This window comes from Eschrichtius robustus, chromosome 6 (genome assembly GCF_028021215.1).
Source record: "Eschrichtius robustus isolate mEscRob2 chromosome 6, mEscRob2.pri, whole genome shotgun sequence".
NCBI lineage: Eukaryota > Metazoa > Chordata > Mammalia > Artiodactyla > Eschrichtiidae > Eschrichtius > Eschrichtius robustus.
In genome coordinates this window covers 73,844,395-73,867,527 of record NC_090829.1, presented here as the reverse complement: position 1 = coordinate 73,867,527, position 23,133 = coordinate 73,844,395, and the positions used below count along the sequence as shown (strand labels likewise).

The 23,133-nt window shown below is 35.3% G+C and overlaps 1 protein-coding gene across 12 annotated transcripts in view; it reads right to left on the bottom strand.

Moving 5' to 3' along the window:
* DLG1 (discs large MAGUK scaffold protein 1) overlaps nucleotides 1-23,133 on the bottom strand; it is a 288,831-nt gene that overhangs the window by 74,566 nt on the left and 191,132 nt on the right. For all 12 annotated transcript variants that reach the window (XM_068546486.1, XM_068546482.1, XM_068546488.1 and 9 more), the window contains 2 exons: nucleotides 21,298-21,454; nucleotides 6,095-6,197 (listed from right to left, as the gene is read on the bottom strand). In XM_068546486.1, coding sequence (XP_068402587.1) covers nucleotides 6,095-6,197; nucleotides 21,298-21,454 — 260 coding nt within the window. The remainder of the gene's footprint in view (nucleotides 1-6,094; nucleotides 6,198-21,297; nucleotides 21,455-23,133) is intronic.

Here is a 23,133-nt window from a genome sequence, read left to right as displayed (position 1 = left end):
TATTTTGTTGAGGACTTCTGCATCTATGTTCATCAGTGGTACTGGCCTGTAATTTTCTTTTGTGGTATCTTTGTCTGGTTTTGGTATCAGGGTGATGGTGGCCTCATAGAATGAGTTTGGGAGCGTTCCTTCCTCTGCAATTTTTTGGAACAGTTTCAGAAGGATAGGTGTTAGCTCTTATCTAAATGTTGATAGAATTTGCCTGTGAGGCCATCTGGTCCTGGACTTTTGTTTGTTGGGGAGTTTTAAAATCACAGTTTCAATTTCAGTGCTTGTGATTGGTCTGTTCATATTTTCTGTTTCTTCCTGGTTCAGTCTTGGGAGACTGTACCTTTCTAGGAATTTGTCTATTTCTTCCAGGTTGTCCATTTATTGGCATGTAGTTGCCTGCAGTACTCTTATGATCCTTTGTATTTCTGTGGTGTCAGTTGTAACTTCTCCTTTTTCATTTCTAATTTTATTGATATGAGTCCTCTCCCTTTTTTTCTTGATGAGTCTGGCTAAAGATTTATCAATTTTGTTTATCTTTTCAAAGAACCAGCTTTTAGTTTCATTGATCATTGCTATTGTTTTGTCTCTATGTCATTTATTTCTGTTCTGATCTTTATGATTTCTTTCCTTCTACTAACTTTAGGTTTTGTTTGTTTGTCTTTCTCTAGTTCTTTCAGATGTAAGGTTAGGTTGTTTACTTGAGATTTTTCTTGTTTCCTGAGGTAAGATTGTATTGCTATAAACTTCCGTCTTAGAACTGCTTTTGCTGCATCCCACAGGTTTTGTATCATTGTGCTTTCATTTTCATTTGTCTCTAGGTATTTTTTGATTTCTTTCTTGATTCCTTTAGCGATCCACTGGTTGTTTAGTAGCATATTGCTTAACCTCCACGTGTTTGTGTTTTTTATAGTTTTTTTTGTAGTTCATTTCTAATCTCATAGCATTGTGATTGGAAAAGATGTTTGATATGATTTCAATTTTCTTAAATTTACTGAGGCTCGCCTTGTGTCCCAGCATGTGGGCAATCCTGGAGAATGTTCCATGTGCACTTAAGAAGAATGTGTATTCTGGTGCTTTTGGATGGAATGCTCTACAGATATCAATTAAGTCCATCTGGTCTCATGTGTCATTTAAGGCCTATGTTTCCTTATTGATTTTCTGTCTGGATGATATGTCCATTGATGAAAGTGGGGTGTTAAAGTCCCCCAGTATTATTGTGCTACTGTCAATTTTTCCCTTTATGGCTGTTAGTATTTGCCTTATATACCGAGGTGCTCTCATGTTGGGTGTATACATATTTACAATTGTTATATCTTCTTCTTGGATTGATGCCTTGATCATTATGTAGTGTCCTTCTTCGTCTCTTAGAACAGTCTTTCAAGTCTATTTTGTCTGATGTGAGTATTGCTACTCCAGCTTTCTTTTGATTTCCAGTTGCATGGAGTACCTTCTTCCATCCCCTCACTTTCAGTCTGTATGTGTCCCTAGGTCTGAGGTGGGTCTCTCATAGACAGCGTATATACGGGTCTTATTTTTGTATCCATTTAGGCAGTCTATGTCTTTTGGTTGGCACATTTAATACATTTACGTTTAAGGTAATTATCGATATGTGTATTCCTACTGCCATTTTCTTAATTGTTTTGGGTTTGTTTTTGTAGGTCTTTTTTCTTCCCTTCCTCTTTTGTTCTCTTCTCTTGTGGTTTGGTGACCATCTTTAGTGCTGCGTTTGAGTTGCTTTTTCTGTTTTTGGTGTGTGTATCTATTGTAGTTTTGGGGTTTGCTGTTCCCATGAGGTTTTGATATAACAGTCTATATGTACAAGGCTTTTTTTTTTTTTTTTTTTAAAGTTGCTAGTCTCTTTCCTGCCTAGAGGAGTTCCTTTAGCATTTGTTGCAAAGCTGGTCTGGTAGTGCTGAATTCTCTTAGCTTTTGCTTGTCTGTAAGGCTTTTGATTTCTCTGTCAAATATGAATGCGAACTGGGTACAGTATTCTTGGTTGTAGGTTGTAGGTTCTTCCCTTTCATCACTTTAAATATATCATGCCACTCCCTTCTGGCTTGCGGAGTTTCTGCTGAGAAATCAGCTGATAACCTTATGGGAGTTCCCTTGTATGTTGTCATTTTTCCCTTGTTGCTTTCAATAATTTTTCTTTGTCTTTACTTTTTGTCAATTTGATTACTATGTGTCTCAGTGTGTTTCTCCTTGGGTTTATCCTGCCTGGGACTCTCTGTGCTTCCTATACTTGGTTGACTGTTTCCTTTCCCATGTTAGGGAAGTTTTCAGGTATTATTTCTTCAAATATTTTCTGAGGTCCTTTCTCTCTCTCTTCTCCTTCTGGGACCCCTATAATGCGAACGTTGGTGTGTTTAATGTTGTCCTTAGGCTGTCTTCCATTTATTTTCATTCTTTTTTCCTTATTCTGTTCCACAGCAGTGATTTCCACAATTCCGTCTTCCAGGTCACTTATCAGTTCTTCTGCCTCAGTTATTCTGCTATTGATTCCTTCTAGTGTATTTTTCATTTCGGTTATTGTATCGTTCATTTGTTTGTTTGCTCTTTAGTTCTTCTAGGTCTTTGTTAAACATTTCTTTCATCTTCTTAATCTTTGCCTCCATTCTGGATCATCTTCACTATCATTATTCTGAATTCTTTTTCTGGAAGGCTGCCTATCTCCACTTCATTTAGTTGTTTTTCTGGGATAATATCGTGTTCCTTCATCTGCAACATAATCCTCTGCCTTTTCACTTTGTCTAACTTTCTAGGATTGTGGTTTTCATTCTGCAGGCTGCAGGATTATAGTTCTTCTTGCTTCTGCTGTCTGCCCTCTGGTGGATGAGGCTATCTAAGAGGCCTGTGCAAGCTTCCTGATGGGAGGGACTGGTGGTGGGTAGAAATGGGTCTTGCTCTCGTGGGCAGAGCCTTGCTCAGTAAAATTTTAATCCACTTGTCTGCTGACGGGTGGGGCTGTATTCCCTCCCTGTTGGTTGTTTGGCCTGAGGTAACCCAGCACTGGAGCCTACAGCCTGTTTGGTGGGGCTAATGGCGGCCTCAGGGAAGGCTCACGTCAATGAGTATTTACCAGAACTGCTGCTGCCAGTGCCCTTGTTCCCCTTGGTGAGCCATAGTCTCCCCCTGCCCCTGCAGAAGGCCCTCCAACACTAGCAGGTAGGTTTGGTTCAGTCTCCTGTGGGGTCACTGCTCCTTTCCCTTGGGTTCTGGTGTGCACAAGACTTTGTGTGTGCCCTCCAAGAATGGAGTCTCTGTTTTGCCCAGTCCCGTGGAAGTCCTGCAATCAAATCCTGCTGCCCTTCAAAGCCAGAATCCCTGGGGATTGCTAGTCCTGTTGCTGGACCCCCAGGCTGGGACGCTGACGTGGGGCTCAGAACCTTCACTCCAGTGGGAGAACTTCTGTGGTTTAATTGTTCTCCAGTTTGTGGTTCGCCCACCTGGCAGGTATGAATTTGATTTTATCATGATTGTGCCCCCCCTTCCCATCTCACTGAGGTTTCTCCTTTGCCTTTGGATGTGGGATATCTTTTTTGGTGGGTTCCAGTGTCTTGTTGTGACACGTGAATGGTTGTTCAGCAGTTAATTTGTGATTTCGGTGCTCTTGCGAGAGGAGGTGAGCACACGTCCTTCTACTCCGCCATCTTGAACCAATACTCCAGAAGATTCTTTCTTGATAAAAATTAACTGGAATATGTCTGAATTTTGACCATTCTGAGTTAATTTTCTATCATGCTGTGTCTTTTCAATGTAAAGTTACTTCTTTTTAATCTAGTAAAGTTTTCTTGGATGAATTATAATTGCAAGCATTTATTCTTTTCTTTTAAAAAAATTTACTTTTTCCAGAAAGTATAAGTATATCCTGTGTGTGTGTGTGTATATATATAAATATATATATAAAAGTATATATATATATATATATATATATATATATATAATATATAATTGCCTGTCTTTTCTCTCTAATCTTTAAAAATTCTCTTTGTTTCTATTTAATTTTGTTTACTTTTCCTATTGTATCCTTTATGTCCCCTATTGATTGTTCTGCAGTGTCTCTTTGCCTTTGTGTTCCAATTTAAGAAAATGGTTTGCTTTCTTCTTTCCTGGGTTCTGCTAGCTCAAAATTAAACTCTTCTGGTTGTTAAGCCATCTCTTCCTACATTTCTTTACATATCTACTTTGTGGTCTTCTTTCAAAGAATTGAATGCATAAATTGTTGAAGAACATTAAAATCAAAGTTTCATCTGATATGTGCCAATTTTTTTTGTGTGTGTGTAAATGCATGTTTGTGACAACTTTTATCTCTTGTTAAGCTTTGCTATTTGTTTCCATGTCTCCTTATTAATATCTTTGTATGAATGCCAGGCTAGTTCCTTTTAAATTGCTTATTACTGAATGAGTTGGCTGGACCAGAAAGTTTGGGGTGCAGGGTGGGGATGGATCACAGGTTATTTTTACAGCCTTTAAAACCAAAAGACTGCCTTGATAGCATCAGATAATCTGACAGACTGTTTTAACCAAATACCTCCTTTAAACAAAACCACATCAAGGATGGCTTCTGCTCTAGCTTGCTCACTCCAATTTCTATGTGGCCTGCCATAAACAAGGGATAATGTTTTTATACTTCAAAAACAAGCCCCCCACCTTTAGGAAGTACAATTTTCTGTCATATTCTACGTTCTGCTACCACTGAGCATTCTCAACATTCCAAGCTTTTACTCTTCCCTTCTTTACATGTAGCTTTTGCCAGATCTTAACCTGCTTAAGCAGCCTTTGCCTGTATTTTGTTGTCCAGGTATTATACCTGTCTTCTCAGTTTTGCTTAATGTGAAGTGAAGCTGTATGGGTAGAAATATGTGTTTATTTTTTATTTTCCTTGTTGCTTTTGTGTGTTTTCTGGGGAGGTCAAGGAGCAGATATTGACTTACCCTTAATCATACCTAAATAGTCTATATTCCTCATAAACATATAAATAAGAGGCTTTCTATAATACTAAGCAAGCATTGATTATAATTTGTTTCCGTATAATATGCCTATTGGGCAAGAATGTGTTGGCCAGAAGATAAAAGCATGTGTAGTCCCACTGGTAGTTTTGTTTCTCACAAAAATTAATGAATTGGCATTCTGACTTCATATATTAATCCCTATTTGCTTGATTAATGTGATTTATTTGGAACTTACCCCTTACATAAATGAATTTATTCTTGTTCAGTTACTGAACCTAGAATGCTGAGGTTTATAAGAAATATTATGAAATAGCAAGCAATGCCCAACATACTACTTTGATCAGGTAAAACACATATTAGGTTTTGTTACAGAAATAAATTCCACTCCAAGAAAAGAATAATACATGTAACAGCTGCTAAATCATAGAATGATTTGCCTGGCTCCTTTAGTCACATCATTCTTTCCCTCTTCACCTTGTTTATGAACATTAACTAGTATGCTATGTATTCTTTTGGGTGTTTAAGCTTCTTAAATTCCACTGAGGTTTTACTGAAGTGGTTATGTTGATGTACGCTAGAATCTTATGTATGTTTAATATGACCTCAAATTTTCCATTATCACCTTCTCCCGGTAGAAACTTGGTAAGGTCAAGTCCATGATACCTCACTATTTAGAAAAATATCATATCTCAAACTTGCATTCTTTCCCTTTAAGTAACAATAAAGGCTATTAGAAACATATCTTAAACCCTGTTATTAATAAATATAACCTAATTCAAAGGTCAGAAAATACTGAGATAACCTAATTTTCTTTGGCAAAATTACTATCTTTGCTTTTCAACCACTGAGTTAGTCAAAGGTATACTTAAAGGTATGTGTTTGGTTAGATGACACATTTAAAAAGATAAACTCCTGAAAACTAATCCAAATAATAGAGAAATATTCAAAGAGTTGGCAGATACAAGTTCCTACATTCTATTAAAAACTCTTTGATCTGGATAGTGAATTAAGTTCAAACTAAACAAATAACAGATTAATAAATCAGACAAAAATATAAAAACAAAGTTAAGCTTGGGAAGTTAACCATTTTTAAGAGGAAGACTTCTTAAAACTGAAATAAAAAATAAATACAGACAACAAGAATTTATTACCTTCAGGTCGATATTGTGCAACAATCGTGACAGCTTGGCCAGCATTTTTTAAAGCAGCTGCTGCCTGCTCATGGCTGGCAGTTCTGAGGTCAACACTGTTTACCTGTAAATCAAACCACATATTACATTTGAAAGAAAATCATCACACTGATTAGAAATCACAATAGCCTATTCTTTGAGCAGGCATAGATTAAAAAAAAATTACTTGCAATTACTTTATCACTAAAATATTTTCTTGTTCTGATTTACTAAAAATATGTTATACAGTAAAACAAAAATATATTGTATAGTCAATCAAGACAATTTTATTCACTTAAAATACTATGTTTACTGTCAAGTGAACAAATCCAAAACATTTTCCCCTAAGTTTTCCACAAGGTTGTCTATCAATCTCTTGAGACATGTACCTTAATTTGACAACTTGAAAAATCAACAAGTGTCATCATTTTGTACATTTCATTTCACTAGTAACTCAGGCAATGAGAGGGAAATTCATTTTGTTTACAGCATCCATTCAACTCCTGCCACATTTTTACTATTACTCATCTCAGTTTCAATTCTCTTCCTTCCTTTCCCAAACTAAAGCTTCCATTCTTTTGGAGTAACAGGAAAGCAATTACTTTAAGTATTAAAATAGCTCAGATTTCACAGACTGACATTTAAATACAGTAAATGTTATTAAATGAGCAAGGAGACTTTTTTTGAACACAGGGACCTTCCTTGGGTAAAATAATTAATGAGGTGATCAATCCCACTCCAGAAGAATAGGCAACTTCATTCTTATTTCTGAAAGGCTGCCAGCACCTAGTACACTGCAAGGTACACTATCTTTAGAGATTGAACCTTTTCCACTACAAGAAAAACTTAATAGGACATTAATGTGAGCATTAAACTTAAATGTAACTAACTTTAAATATTTAAGTTGGCTTTTCCCCCTAAGAACCATGAATGAATAAAATACAGCAATGTTTGGGACCTTTACTGAATATTTTTGGAAAGAAGAGCTGTCACACAATTTTAATATGACAGCCTGCTTCATTGACAACTAATCTAAAACCTGTTAAAAATGACATACCAATTTTGGAAAATTTGACTATAGCCCAGAAATTCCTGGGATCATAAAATTTACATAAAAGAACATTTTAAATGTTTAATGTAAAACATTTAAAGACCTGATGTTTTTACATTATCTATAAAGGATATTACTATGTAACTAAGTTAAAATGTACAGACACCTCTCGAATGAAAATCAAAAATCCAAAAACCTTAATCTAAACAAGTGTAACATAATGTGGCTTTATTAGAGAATATCTCTAGCTTAATATCTTATTAGAGAATAACTCAACACAATGTATAAATAGTTCTACATTGAACATAAAGAAAATCCTCCTAATTTATAGCAGAAAAAATTAGAGAAGAAATATAAAAGGTAGACAAACTTTCATAGATTATTTTAGAGAAGATCACAATTTTTAATGAATTATTCCTGAGCATTGGATCCCTTTGCTACAGAAAAGATCTGAAAACAACCTACATAGATTCAAAGGAGAATAATTTGTTAAGAAGACTACAAATTAAAAATGTTCCTAAATAACACCAAACATTTTAATGGAATACATTATCAAGGATATTTTAGAAGAAATCCTGGTACTGAGAAACATATCGTGTAAACAGACTTAGGGTCACTTTTTTATGGAGATACAATTTATATAAAATCCAAACTTTTAAAGTGTACAATTTAGTGTTTTTCAGTACATTCACAAGCATGTGCAACCATCACCATGCTTTAATTCCAAAACATTTTCATCAGCCCCCACCCCCAAAAAACCCACTACCCATTAGCATTCATTCCCCCCCTTAGACCCTGGCAACCACTATTCTACTTTCTAACTCTAAGGATTTGTCTGTTCTGTACATTTTAAATAAAAGGAATATTACAATATGTGGCTATTTGTGTTTGGCTTCTTCACTTAGCTTGTTTTCATGGTTCATCCTTGTTTTAGCCTGTTTTAGTACTTTGTTACTTATTATGGCCGAATCATATATTCCATTTTATGGATATTCCATATTTTGTTTATCCACTTTGTTAAATTTATTCTTTTTGATACTACTATAAATAAAATTGTTTTCTTAATTTCACTTTCAGGTTGTTCAACTCTGGTATATAGAAACACAACTGTTTCTTGTATAGTGATTTTCTGTCCTGCAAACTTGCTGAGCTTGGTTATTAACTCTGATAGTTTTTTTGGATTTCCTAAGATTTTCTATATATAAGATCATGGCATCTCCAAATAAGAGATAATTTTCCTTCTTCCTTTTTAATCTAGAAAGCTTTTATTTCTTTTTTTTGCCTAACTGCCCAATCTAGAAACTCCAGCACAATGTTGAATAAAAGTGGCATGAGTGGACACCTCTCTGTCTTGTTCCTGATCTCAGAGGGAAAGCTTTCAGTGTTTCAGCATTTAGTGTGACATAAGTTATCAGTTTTTCATAGATGTCCTTTATCAGGTTGAGGAAGTTCTCTACCATTCCTAATTTGTTTGGTGCTTTTATGATGCAAGCTGTTGGTTTCTGATAGGAGCTTTTTCTGTTTAGATGGTCATGTGGCTTATATCCTTAACTCTATTAACATGGTGTTTTACTTTGGTTATCCCTGTGTTGAACCAACTATGCATTCCTTGGACAAAGTCCACTTGGTTACAGGGTATAATCCTTTTTTAATGCTGGTGTACTATCTTTTTATGCTACTGAATCCAGATGGCTACTTTGTTGAGGATTTTTACATATAAATTCATAAGGGATATTGTAGTTTTCTTTTCTTGTGATGTCTTTGTTTGGTTTGATATAAGAATAATATTGGCCTTGTAGAATGAGTTGGAAAGTGTTCTTCACACCTATTCCTTTTTTGGGGAAGAGTTTGTGAATGGTGCTAATTCTTCTTTAAACGTTCTATAGATTGCACTAGTGAGGCCATCTGGTCCTGGGTTTTTTCCTTTGTGGGAAGTTTTGTTTATCAATTCAATCTCCTTAATTGTTACAGGTCTACAGTTATAGTTTCCATTTCTTCTTGAGTCAGTTTCAAAAGTTTATGTCTTTCTAGAAATTTATCAACAATTACACAATATGTATAACTATATATCACACATAATCTATATAGCACATATATTATAAAATGTCCTTAGATTTTGAGAAACAATTTTTGTCCTAAAGTCTACTTTGTCTGACACTTGTATAGCCATTTTATGTGTTTCTTGGTTTCTGTTTGCACAGCATATCTTTTCCAACCTTTTACTTTCAACGAAGATTGAATCTAAAGTGTGTCTGTTGTAGAAAGTATATAATTTGATCTTTTTAAATCTACCCTGTCAATATCTGTCTTTTAGTTGGAGTATTTAACCCATTTACCTTCAATGTAATTTAACGAAAAAAAAGATTTATGCCATCCATTTTGCTATTTGTTTTCTTCACACCTTGTCTTTTTTGTTCCTCTATTCCTGCATTACTAACTTCTTTTGTAAAATAGGTATTTTCCACTGTACTATCTTAATACCCTTTTAAAAATTATATATATTTTGAGTTATCTGCTTAGTGGTTTCTCTAGGTCATAATTAACATTTTATAACCATTTACTTTGAATTAATACCAACTTAGTTTCAATAGTATATAAAAACTCTGCTCTTATAATTCTGTGCCCTCTATACCCCTTGTGATACTACTGTCATATAAATTACATCTTTATACAGTGTGTGTGTGTGCCCATCAACACAGATTTAAAATTATTGCTTTATTTAGTTGTTGTTTAAATTATAAAGGAGAAAAAAAAGAGTTACAAACAAAAAATGCACTTGTGCTGTTTTACATTTACCTATATAGTTACTTTTAACAGTTCTCTTTATTTCTTCATATGGATTTGGGCTACTCTCTAATGTCCTTTCTTTTTAGTCTGAGGGATTCTGTTTAGTACTCCTTGTAGGGCAGGTTTACGGTCTATAAGAGAAGTTAAGGAGATTAATAACTTCCTTAGCTTTTGTTTACCTGGGACTGGGATTTGTCCTTCGTTTCTGAAGGATAGTTTGACTGGGTATAGAAACCTTGGACCATGGCTTTTTTCTTTCAGAATTGCCTTCTGGCCTCCATGACTTCTGACAAGAAATCAACTGTTAATCTTACTGAGGATTCCCTGTAATCAGTGATTTCTCTTTGCTTTCAGGATTCTCCCTTTGTCTTTTGATATTTGATTATGATTTATCTGTGGTGTGGATCTCTTCAAGTTTATTCTGCTTGTAGTTCACTGAGCTTCTCAGATGTGTACAATGTTTTTCATTAAATTTGGGAAGTTTTTTGCCATTATTTATTCAAATATTCTTTCTGCCTCTTTCTCTCTCTCTTGTCATTCTGACTTCATTATACATACATTGGTACACTTGATGGTAACCCCACAGGTCTTTGAGCCTCTGACAATTTTTCTTCATTCTTTTTTCTTTCTGTTCTTCAGTCTGGGTAGTCTTAACAGACATATCTTCAAGTTGGTGGATTTTTTTCTTTTGCCAGGTCAAATCTGCTGTTGAACTTGTCTAGAGGATTTTTTTTTTTTCATTTCAGTTATTGTACTTTTCAACACCAGAATTTCTGTTTGTTTCTTTTTCATAAAATAAATCTCTTTATTGACATACTCTACTTGGTGCGATATTGTTCCTATACTTTCCTTACATTCTTTAGACATGGTTTCCTTTAGTTCTTAGAATATATTTAAAATATCTGATTTAAAATCTTTGTCTAGTAGTATAGTGTTGGGCTTCCTTACAGACAGTTTCTACTGATTGCTTTCCCCCCTGTGTATATTTTCTTGTTTTGCTGCATGTCTCAATTTTTTGTTGAAAACCGGACATTTAAAATAATATAAAGTAGCAATTCTGGGTATAAGATCTGTCCTCCTACCCAGGGCTTGATATTACTGCTGTCTGTTATAGCAGTTGTTTGGTGACTTTTCTGAATTCTGTAAGGTTTGTATTCTTTGTTGTATGTGCCAGTGAAGTGTCTGCCTGATTAGCAGAGTGGTCAGTAAATGACTGGACAGAGATTTCATTAAATGTGCGCATGTTGGGTAATGCCTTCAACAATCAGCTAGGCAACTGATAATTCTGCCTTAATCTTCACTTCTTTCTTGCACAGAGTCTCATGGTCAGCCAGAGGTGAGAGTTTAGGGCCTTTTCAGGTCTTTCCTGAGCAGGAACACAGCCCAAGACCATGCATGTGTCCTCCTAGATTCCAAAGTATAAGAGCTTTTTTCAAAGGTCCCATGGAGAGTTCACTCCCTAGTTTTTCCTTTTAAGTTTTTGATTAGTCTACTGTTTGCCCCAACTGTTACCAATGTCTCAGGCAGCCATAATATGCCTGTAATTGTTTTTGCAATTACCCCAGGGGAAAGGCTTTTGCACTGTTGGAGCTTTGAATCAGGTCAAATACAGAGAACCTTTCAAATAGGATGTTCCAAGAACCCACCAGACAGGTCAAATTATGACAGTTCTTTGGAAAAGAAGCTCTGAACGTTCTACCACCATTTTGCTCTCTCTAGTAGCTGTTGGGCCACTGGTTCTCACTGAAAAGGTGGGCTATTTTTCAAGGCTAATGTGGTGATAGAGAGCCAGGGGTGGGACTTAAGCAAATTAAAATTCCACAAAGCTCATTCTTACAGAGATTCAGCAATTTTTTTTTTTTTGAGTAAACACTTCCTGAATGGCTGTCAGTCTTTGGTTAATTTCCAGAGTTCTGAAAAAGTTTACTCTAAAAACAATTTTGGCCACTTTTCTCACTGTTTTTATGAAGGAGAGAATTTCTGTTGAAGTCTCTTGGGTCACTTTCCATGTTTCTAAATTTTCAGGGAATATCAACTATAATATACTGCCCTATGCTTGGCATCACTGGAAATAACAGTAATATTTCCATTTATACCATAGTGAAAAATGTACTGTTCAACATCTGTACAATAATAAATCTTGACTTCAAAAGCTTCTTTCTTCAACAAAATTAAATATGTCAAAGGGAATATTTTATAAAAATTATTATTTATTTCCTTGCCTTCCCAAATATTTATGCTTTTCTCAGTAATGTGGGTTATCATTAAGAACATCAATAACAGGGATGTCTTTAGAACAGTGGTTCACAAGGTTTGGTCCCAGGACCAGCAACATCAGTATCTCATGGAAACTTGTAAGAAATATAAAATTTCAGATCCTATCCAAGTCGTACTGAATCAGAAACTTTGGGGATGGAATCTAGGAATCTGTTTTTTAATAAGGCCTTGAGGCTATCCTGATACAAGCTGAAGACTGAAAATAGCTAAATTTTGTGTAAAGAGGTACTTAAATAAGCGTTTCTGGGTTTTATTTTAGTTTTGAATATCTTTTCTCATGTTTTTCTCTTGTTCCTAAGGTCTTTCCTATTGCTTCTCAGGGTATTTCCCTAGAGCAGCTTAGTAACCATTAAAATATTTAAGACTATGGATGCATACTGCCAAACAGAAGGCTGAATTTAATTTACAGTAACATTAGGGCAAGCAACTGGTTGGGAGGGTCTGGGACTTTCAGTTTTAAAACTTAGCCTAAAGGGGTTTCCAGACATGGGGCTTTCAGTGCTAAAACTGGGAAAGTTCTGGGTGAACCACGTTGTGTTCGTCAGACTAACATATTCTAGCAGTGTGACAGTAACCCACATAAAGAGGTTCCACATGGACAATTTAAAAAACATATATTTTTGTTTTGAGTTTTTCACACATACCTCTAAGCCAACTGAGAATTTATTTTGACACAAGGTGTGAAGTGAGGCTCTAAGCTAATTTTATTCCGCTAAGCAACTAGCTAATTTCGCCAACATTTATTTTTAAAAAATTCATTCCTTATCACTAATTTGCCCTTATACTGTAAATTATTTTTAAAACTTAAATTACAGTATAACTTACAAGCAATAAAATGTACAAATTTAAACAGTTCAGTTGGAAGTTGGAAGGATTTTTGACAACTGTATATGCCCATGAAACTACAACCCCAAACATACCTTTTCCATCAACCAACCCAGAAATCTCCATTATGCCTCTTTATAATAGGACAATTAGCAGCAACCACGTTCTGACTTATCAATACAAATTAGTGTTCCCTGCACATGACTACAATAAGAATCATACAGTATGTGTTTTTGTGGTGTGTTCTGTTTTACTCAACACGATGTTTTTTAGTGTCATCCATGCTGTTTGAGTTTTATTATGGATAGGCTATTATGAACATTCTTGTTATAGTGTAAACATAAGATTTCTTGGATAAAATCTGGGTGATAAGGTTAGGTGTATGTATAATTTCTTTAAAACTTCCCCAAAAGTTCTTGTAGTGGTTGTGTAGTTTTACATGCCCACCAGTAATGAATAAGAGTTATAACTGCTCCACATCCTCTCTAATGTTTGTTGTCATCATTATTTTTTCTTTAGCCATTCAACTGGATAGGATATGGTATTTCACTATGGCTTTAAAAATGTTTTTACTTAGGCATAATTTACATTCAATAGAGTAATCGTTGTTAGTTTACAGATAAGAGTGTTGACAACTGTGTATGCTGTAGAGCCACTGCCACAATCAAGATGTAAAAAAGTGACATTGCTCCCACCAAAATTCCTCTAACCCTGTTTTGTTTATTCATTGTGTTTTTTGCATTGCCCTAATGCCTAATGTTAAGTAAATTTTCATGTGTTTATAAGCCACTGATACACCTTGTTTTGTGAAATATCTGTTTAAGTCTTTTGCTCATTTATTTATTTATTAGTATTATTATTTTGGCTGCATTGGGTCTTCATTGCTGCATGCGGGCTTTCTCTAGTTGCAGCGAGTAGGGGTTACTCTTTGTTGCGGTGCGCGGTCTTCTTATTGCGATGGCTTCTCTTGTTGCAGAGCACAGGCTCCAGCTGCGTGGGCTTCAGCAGTTGCAGCACACGGGCTCAGGAGTTGCGACACGCGGGCCCTAGAGGGCACGGGCTTCATAGTTGCGGCGTGTGGGCTCTAGGGCATGTGGGCTTCAGCAGTGGTGGCGCACAGGCTCAGTAGTTGTGGCTTGCAGGCTACAGAGCACAGGATCAGTAGTTGTGGTGCATGGGCTTAGTTGCTTTGCAGCATGTGGGATCTTCCCAGACCAGGGATTGAACCTGTGTCCCCTGCATTGGCAGGTGGATTCTTAACCAGTGCGCCACAAGGAAATTCCCCTCATTTTTATGAATTTATTTATTTGTTTATTTATGGCTGCACTGGGTCTTCAATGCTGCGCACGGGCTTTCTCTAGCTGCAGCGAGCGGGGGCTACTCTTCATTGTGGTGCACAAGCTTCTCATTGAGGTGGCTTCTCTTGCTGTGGAGCATGGGCTCTAGGGTGCGGGGTTCAGTAGTTGTGGCACGTGGGCTCAGTAGTTGCGGCTTGTGGGCTCTAGAGCACAGGCTCAGTAGTTGTGGCACATGGGCTTAGTTGCTCCTCGGCATGTGGGATCTTCCCGGACCAGGGCTCGAACCCGTGTCCCCGGCATTGGCAGGCGGATTCTTAACCACTGCACCACCAGGGAACTCTCCCCTCATTTTTAAATTGAGTTACTCATCTTTCACTGCTGCTTCGTGGGAGACGTTTATATATTCTGGATATAAGTTTTTTGTGAGATATATGTACTGAGAATATTTTTTCCCATTGCATAGCTTGCCTATTTGGTTTCCTAATGGCACATTTTTTTTATGGTTAGTGTTTAACATATCTTGTCCAAGAAACTGTCATCTACCTCAGGGTTGCAAAGATATCCTTCTATGTTTTCTTCCAGGAGGATTATGGTTCTGGGCTTCACATTTAGATTTATAAGATTTATAATCATCTAGAGTTAATTTTTATATCTGGAGCAAGACTGAGTTGAAATTTGTATTTTTCCATAAAGATATCCAGCTGTTTCAGCATCATTTATTAAAAAGACTTCCCTTTCACCACTGGACTGACTTGGTCCCTTGGTACCACTTAAGAAATCTTTGACTAATCCAAGTTCACTAAGATTTTCTTGTATGTTTTTTTCTAGAAGTTTAGTTCTACAATGCATTTCAAGTTAATTTTTATAGATGATGAGTGGTAAGGCTAAAGCTATTTTCTTCTTTTCTCTACTTATTCTACCAGTTATAGAAGACGGTGTTTAAATCCCCAACTCTGTAGATTTGTCCATTTCTCCCTTTAGTTCTGGGAATTTTTGCTTTATGTGCTTTGAAATGATTACTAGGTACATGCACAATGAGGGCTGTTATGTCTTCTTGAAGAAATGATGCTTTCATTATTATAAAATCTCTCAGTAATAACACCATTTGCCTTGAAGCCTATTTTGTCTCATATGAATATAGTCACACCATCTTTCATATGTTGTTTATATAGCATAATTTCTTCCACTCTTTTACTTACAACATATGCATCTTTATATTTAAAGTGAATTTCTGATAAAGGGTCTATATTTGGGTCTTGTTTTTTTTGAACCAAGCTGACAATTTCTGCATCTTAATTAAAGTGCTAACTATAATGTAGATATTAATATAGTTGCATTTTAACCTCACACCTTGGCACTGCTTTTTTTCTACCTTGTCTTTTCTTCCTTTCCTACCTTTGTTTGGAAGAAGCATGTATTTTTTCATATTTCATTTTATTTCCTGTATTGACTTACAAAAACCATACCCTTTTGGAGTATTTTTAGTGTTTCCTCTAGAGATTATAACATGCAAGTATAAATTATCACAGGCTACTTCCAATTAATTTTATACCACTTCTCAAACTGTATAAGAACCATCCTCCCCCTTTCTATTTGTGCTTTGGTGGCCTTATATCTTACTTCTACATATGCCATAACTCACACAATACGATGCAGTTATTTTGTTTTAAAGAGCCAATCATCTTATAACGAAACATGTAAAATTATTTTCTAAAAATGTACCTTTTATACTTATCCAGGTATTTACCCCTTCTGTTATTCTTATTTCCTGTCTGCAGATTTAGGTTCCATCTGATATAATTTCTCTTTAACCAGAACAATTTCTTCTAGTATTCCTTGTAGGTCTGTCAAGAACAAATTCTCTAAGATACTGTCTGTTTGAAAACGTCTTTATTTCAACTTCATTTCTGATGACTAATTTCAGGAGATATAGGATTCTAGGTTGAAGGTTTTTTCTTTCACCACTTTAAAGATACTGTTCCATTCCTTTATGTCCTGTAATATTTCCAGTGAGAATCCAGCTGTCATTTGTACTGTTCCTATATATGTAACGTGTTTCTATGTTTATTTTTAACATGTGCTCTTTAGCATAGCTTTCTAGCACTTTACAATGTATCTAGGTCTGGTTTCCTTTGCATGTATTCTGCCTCAGCTTTGCTGTGCTTCGCAGATCTGTGGGTTGATATCTTTCATCAGTTTTTGAAAGTTCTTTGTCATTATGTCTTCAAAGATTCTGTCTCCTCTTTATTGTCTGACATCTCCTCTTTATTTCCATAGACCTTGGATGCTCTGGTCTACTTTTTTTCCCTGATTTTCCCCCCACCCCTCCTGATTTACGTTTCAGTTTGGAAACTTTCTTTGACCTATGTTCAAGTTCACTGATTCTTCCCTCTTCAGATTCCAGTGTGCTGTTATGCCTTTCAGACAAAATTTTCACTTGTGATAGTTAAAAGAAAAATTTCTAGCAATTCCATGTGACTCATTTTTCATATGTTCTGTATCTTTGCTGAAATTCTCCCATCTTATCATCCATATTGTCTACCTTTACTCCTATATCCTTTAGTATTTTTATCATCATCATTTTATCTTATTTTAAAATACTTGTTTGATAAATCCAACATCTGAGCTTTTTCTCAAGTTACTTATATTGACTGTTTTCTGTCTTGACAACCAGCTTTTCTTTCTTTTTTGCATGTTTTGTAGTTTTTAATTATAAAGTAGACACTATGGATAAAATAACAGTAGAGGTTGAAATAAAAAATAAATAATATTTAATTCCAGAATTGGGAATAACCCTTGTGCCAGGCCACTAGAGTGGGGCAGCTGTATCTATATGATCTATAGTTGAGCTGCTACTGGATTTTGTTGTAGCTTTAAGTTTAGTTTCAAATGTTTTGAGAGCAGAATTAAGACTTTTCTTTCTGAGGCGCTTAGGCTATGAGCACTGGTAAAATTCCCTTTACTGGTGTAAAGATCTCATCTCATTACACACACACACACACACACACACACACACACAAACATACACCTTTATAACCCTGCTGCCAGCTTCTGAGGTTGCTGGTAAGTTTTCTTTGCTCTCTAGACCTGTCCCAGGCTTGCTGTTTCTTGGAGGTATCTCTGTCCACACTGCCTCAGAGGGCTTTTTCTCAGCTTTCTTGCCCCACTCTCATCCCTGAGCAGCTCAGAGTACAGAGTTGCTGACATTAGTTTTCACAGATCTTCTGCTCAAGGTCCCCTATTTACTGGCAGGTGCCTTGTATTTTGGGATGCTCTGTATGACTCAGTAATAATTTTTTCTTAATTCCCTATTGTTTCACAACCTTTGGTTTATAAGCTCTGAGGTCTCGGTGAAGACCCATGGAAAGGAGTTGGCAGGTAGGTACAGACTTGCTCTGCAGCTTCCCAGAATTTTTTTATCAGTTTCACCAGTCCACTGAGGCCATTACATGTTGGGGTAAAGTTTGGCTGGTTCCTCGCTATCCCCGTCTAACCCTTCTCTTTCTCCCACCACTCTTCCAAGGAGCAGCTGCCATGGGTGTCTTCTCTTCTATGTAGGGCTAGTTACTATCTGGAAGTTACTCTACTTATGTCACTTTGAATCCTCAGTTCTCTGATGAGTTTAGTTTTTCTAAACTTATCCAGATGGTTTTGGTTGTTATGGTAAGAGTGATGGTCTCTTAAGGCCCTCAACATTCTGACACTGTAACTAAGGTGTATTTCTGCTTTACAAATCTGTTCAATTATCACTATTTTTGGGTAGTACTATGCTATTTTAGTTGCTGTAGCCTAAAGTATATGGGTACGATTTCCATTTACTTGCATTGCATATTATTAATTTCCTTTATTTTCTAAAATTGTAGGACTATAATCCTTAACAAAGTACCATAGCCTATTTGAAGACTCAAACTCCCAAGATTTTCATTCAAATATCAGTTAGTTATACCAATATCTCAGAACAGCTAAAACCAGAAAGAGCTCTACTTCTTTTGTAAATGATTAGCCACCTTCTTTCTGTCTTGGACTCAGTCTATCTTGAATTATAAAGGATCCTCAAAAAGATAGGCTGCAGGAATATGATGATATGTCTAAGTATGTGCAGGGAAGGATCAGGTGGCAAGAGGGACTGCAATCTGAAAACTGCAATAAAAGATCCAATTTTTGGAATGCTTTTCCTATCATGTTCCAGCCACATATATCTTCAGTTTGAAGAGTACTTTCTGATTTTCTTTACTTTATATTGAAAAAAATGATTTAAAATAGTTATCAATACTGAATAGCATTGCTGACCCAGGATATAGGTTTTATCCCTATATCTCAGATCCTAAAATTTCAGAAAGTGTCACTTAAATTTTTAATTAAAAACAAAACGACGTAGCATAATACAGTGGTTAAGGTAAATCCTGGCTATACCACTTACTAGGTTTTATTAGCTACTATGAGCAAATCAACCTCTAAACTTCAGTTTTCTCAATGGAAAAATGGTGATAAGAATGATGCCCCCAAGTCTACCACAATCGACTTAAGATATTTTTCAAAGAATACCACTCCCCATTTCAGGCAGCACTGAATACCCGCATGTGAAGTACATAAAGTACTACTGACATTAAGTTCACAATGAAAAATTTAGAGCATAGGAAAACAATGTACTGTAAGTCACCATAAAGTAACATGTATTAGATACCTACAAACTTCAGAAAATAGAACTATTATTTATAGAATACAGGCTTATCTCATTTTACTGTGCTTCACGTTATTGTACTTCGCAGGTATTGCATTTTTTACAAATTGAAGGTTTGTGGCAACCCTGCTTTGAGCAAGTCTATTGGTACTATTTTTCCAACAGCATTTGCTCACTTCATGTCTCTGTCACATTTTAATAATTCTTGCAATATTTCAAACTCTCCACCAGCAAAAAGATTATGACTTTCTGTAGACTCAGATGATGGTTAGCATTTTTTACCAATAAAGTATTTTTTTAAATTAAGGTATGGACATTGTTTTTTAAGATATAATGTTAATCTAATAGACTACAATATAGTATAATTATAAGTTTTACATGTACTGGGAAACCAAAATATTTGTTTGACTTGCTTTATTGTAATATCTGCTTTTTGGTGGTGGTCTTGAACTGAACCTGCAATGCCTTCGAGGTATGCCTGTATAAGATAAATAGGTTTAAAAGAAAAACCTAAAAGAACATAAGAAACTTTAATCAAGACTCCCCCAAAACCATCAAGGAAGATTTGAAAAAGAATTAGAAAGAACTTCTAGAAAGAAAATGGTACTTTTGAAATGAAAAAGTTAGTTTTAGCCTAAAGAGCAGATTAGACACAGATGAAGAAAATTTATGAGATAGAAAACAGATCTGACTGAAATTAAGTACAAGGAGATATTGTTGATAAATATGAAATTGGGATTAAAAGACATGGAGAGCAGAATGGTAATGTCCTCTCATAGGAGTTCAAGAAGGATAGAAACACACAATGTGGGAAAGGCAAAATTTAAAAAGATAATGGCTAAGATTCCAGAATTGATGAGACAGGACTCCTCTGATTCAGCAAGCATAACGAATTCCAGATAGAATAAATAAAATGCTAGACACAGACACATTTTAGTAAAACTGCAGTGTACCAAAGACTAAGAGACTTAAGAGCAATCAGTGAAAAAAAGAAATCACCTACAAACAACAAAGAGTAATCTTTTTTGTTAAACAGCAACAAAAGAAGACAGAGAGTATAAAGTAATATGTTCATAGTATTGAGAGACAACACTTGTCAACATAGAGTTCTAGACTAAATTTATAAGTGAGGGTAAATTAAAAACAGTTCCAGGTAAACGCTAAGAGTATTTACCAACAAGAAATCACTGCTGAAAGAACAATCTAAGAGCTCCCACTAAGGTGCATTTGGATATTTGAGGGACATTTTTGCTTTCTGAAATAACTAAGGACTTCTACTAGCATGAGGATGGGAGCTAGAAAAGCTAAATTTTCTACAGTGATGAAGATAGTCCTATACTGCGAATCCAGTCCCAACGCTGTTAGTGACCTGCTGAGAAACACATAAGAAAGAAGTGAGATACAAGAAAGGATGATGAACAAAAAATTGTAGAACACTTGTATTAGCTGTTAAAAAACAAAAAGAAAAATGACTAAGTTTGAGGGATATAAAAATGAAACAGAAGTAAAATACTAGAAACAGCCCCATTATAATTAAGGTTTCTCAAAATCTGAGTCATTCAGGAGAACAGCTGAATAACTGATAAAGTCTAAAATTGTATGGGTAATAGCCACATAAGCACAGACACAAACTGAAAGTGAAAAATGGAGAAAAGATGAGGCAAATATCAAGCAAAAAAGTCAGCATAGCCACAGTAATATCAGGCATTATAGCTTCTAGGGTAAAAACCATTATTACAAGTAAAGAGGATCATTACCTAATGGTAAAAAATTTCAACTCACCAGGAAGGAATGCTGATTCTAAACTTAGATGCACCTAGTAACATAGTTTCAAAGATATAAGGAAAAAAATTGCTGCCAGGACCAACTGTTAAACCCACCATTCAGATAAACTTAAAAAGTCTCCTTTAATAACAGATAAGGCGATAACAGATTGAAGTATAAAGAAGATATGAACTATGCAAGTAACAAGGATGAGTTAACAGACATACGAAAAACCTTGCAGTCAACAAATAGAGAATACATACTTTCTTCAAGCACATTCATAAAGACTGACCTCTTATAAGTAAGTCAAATACCAAAAGAAAATCTATCATACAGAACATGTTCCCGGTCAACACTGTAATTCTACAATTAAGTTGTAAAATGTTAGAAGAAGATAGCCAAAATATCTCCCATAACTTTAGAATATAAAAAACAAAATGTTTAATAATTAACAGGTCATAGTTAAAATAATAAAAACATTATTTTGATTAACATATCCTACCGATATAATACGATCTCCTTTCCTGAGCTCTCCACTAAGATCAGCAGGTCCGCCAGCCAAAATAAAGGAAATAAATATTCCTTCTCCATCTTCACCTCCTACAATGTTGAAACCAAGGCCTGTTGAACCACGATGAAGAACAACCTTTCTAGGTTCCCTGAAAATTAAAAAAATATTGAATACCTTAAAACATATAGAGAACTTGACTTTCTATCAATGAGAATTCCCTACTGATAAATCATATTTCCATATTATAAAAAAAGTCAGATGAAATTTAAAAGTTTTCTAAACTCTGGGGTAAAGAGATTCTTTCTAAGCCTAGAAATTAAAAGGAAAAATCCTAATTTTATATAGAAGCTAAAAATCCTTGTTAACAAACAAAAATAAAACTAAATAAAAAGGAGAAAACAATGTGGAAATTAAAAAATAATGATATAAAGAGCTTACTCAAAAAATAATACTCATGAAAAGCTGATGTTGCACACACTTTACTGCCTAAGAAGCAGTCACTGTCTCTACTTCTTACATGTTGTAAAAGGCAGATATCCCTTTGTCTTAGAGAAGGTAGGCAGGCCCCCTTTCTACTCTCAAACGGATGAATCATGAATAACCTATGCCAGTCACTCCAATTTCACTCCCGTTTGCTAAGGTGAGGCTATGACCCTATTCTGGCCTCTAAGAAATAACAGGAAATTTTACTGTCACTTCCCAAAGAAAGACTCTAACAAGGACAAAGCATATTCTGTCCCCATACGAAGCGTATTTGTTCCCCTCCTTATTCCAAATCACTCCCACACAAAAGAATGAACTATAAAATCCTGTTACTGGTTTGGACATATTACAATCATGAAGATAACCAGCAGAATCCCAGAGATACCATGGACCTAGTTTTGCTACACAAATGTTAAAATTGCCCATCTCTAGACTTTCTATATAAAGTAATTAAATATCTTTATTTCTTAAGTCACATCCCTCCAATTCATCTACCTATCTCTGCTTTTCATCCATTCTAAGATGCATCTCTTTTGTTCCCTCCAACTCCCAATTTAAAATCTCTGAAATCAGAATACATCTTACCACTAATAACGTTTCACATTTGCTGCCACTTATACATAACTGTGTGAAAACCATTTACATCTTCCGGTAAGACCATGAAAATTCCAAGAGCTGACTGTTTTAGATATGATGAATCACAGAATATAATTTGAGATTAGAATGTATCATATTTGGTAAATATTTAAAAAATTTAATCTGCTTTTTCTAAAACACTGCAGAAAGCTTTTGGTAACAAACGGCTTAACAGAAGTAAATATTTCTAAAAACTGAATTTTAGGGATCCTTCCATATAATGTGGAATTAATCTTCTTAAATATTTGTCTGCTCAAAACTTAAAGCGGTGTTTTCTAGTCATACATAGGTATTCATCGTTAATCAGCTTCGTCAGTTCACTTACAGGATTAACAAAATTATACTGAATATTTTCGTGTCAAAAATAGCAAAATTCAACAATATGTTGTTTAGGAAATATATACATAAACACCTATATGAAAGAAAAAAGGGAATAATAAATCCAAAATTCAGGAAAGGAGTTAACTTGGTGGGGCAATGTAGGAGAAGCAGGGTAGGATCAGGGGCACAAGACAGGTTTCACTATACTGGTCTTATTTCCTTGTTAGATTGTGTACTCATGGTTTAGGGTTCCTATAACACATGAAAACATATGTATGAATTATAATTTTGCATTAGCAAATAATAATTAAAAAATACCCTGCTGAAATCCAATAGTATTTCCAGAGGAAAATTAATTGATTTTTCAAATAACATAAGCACTTGAAG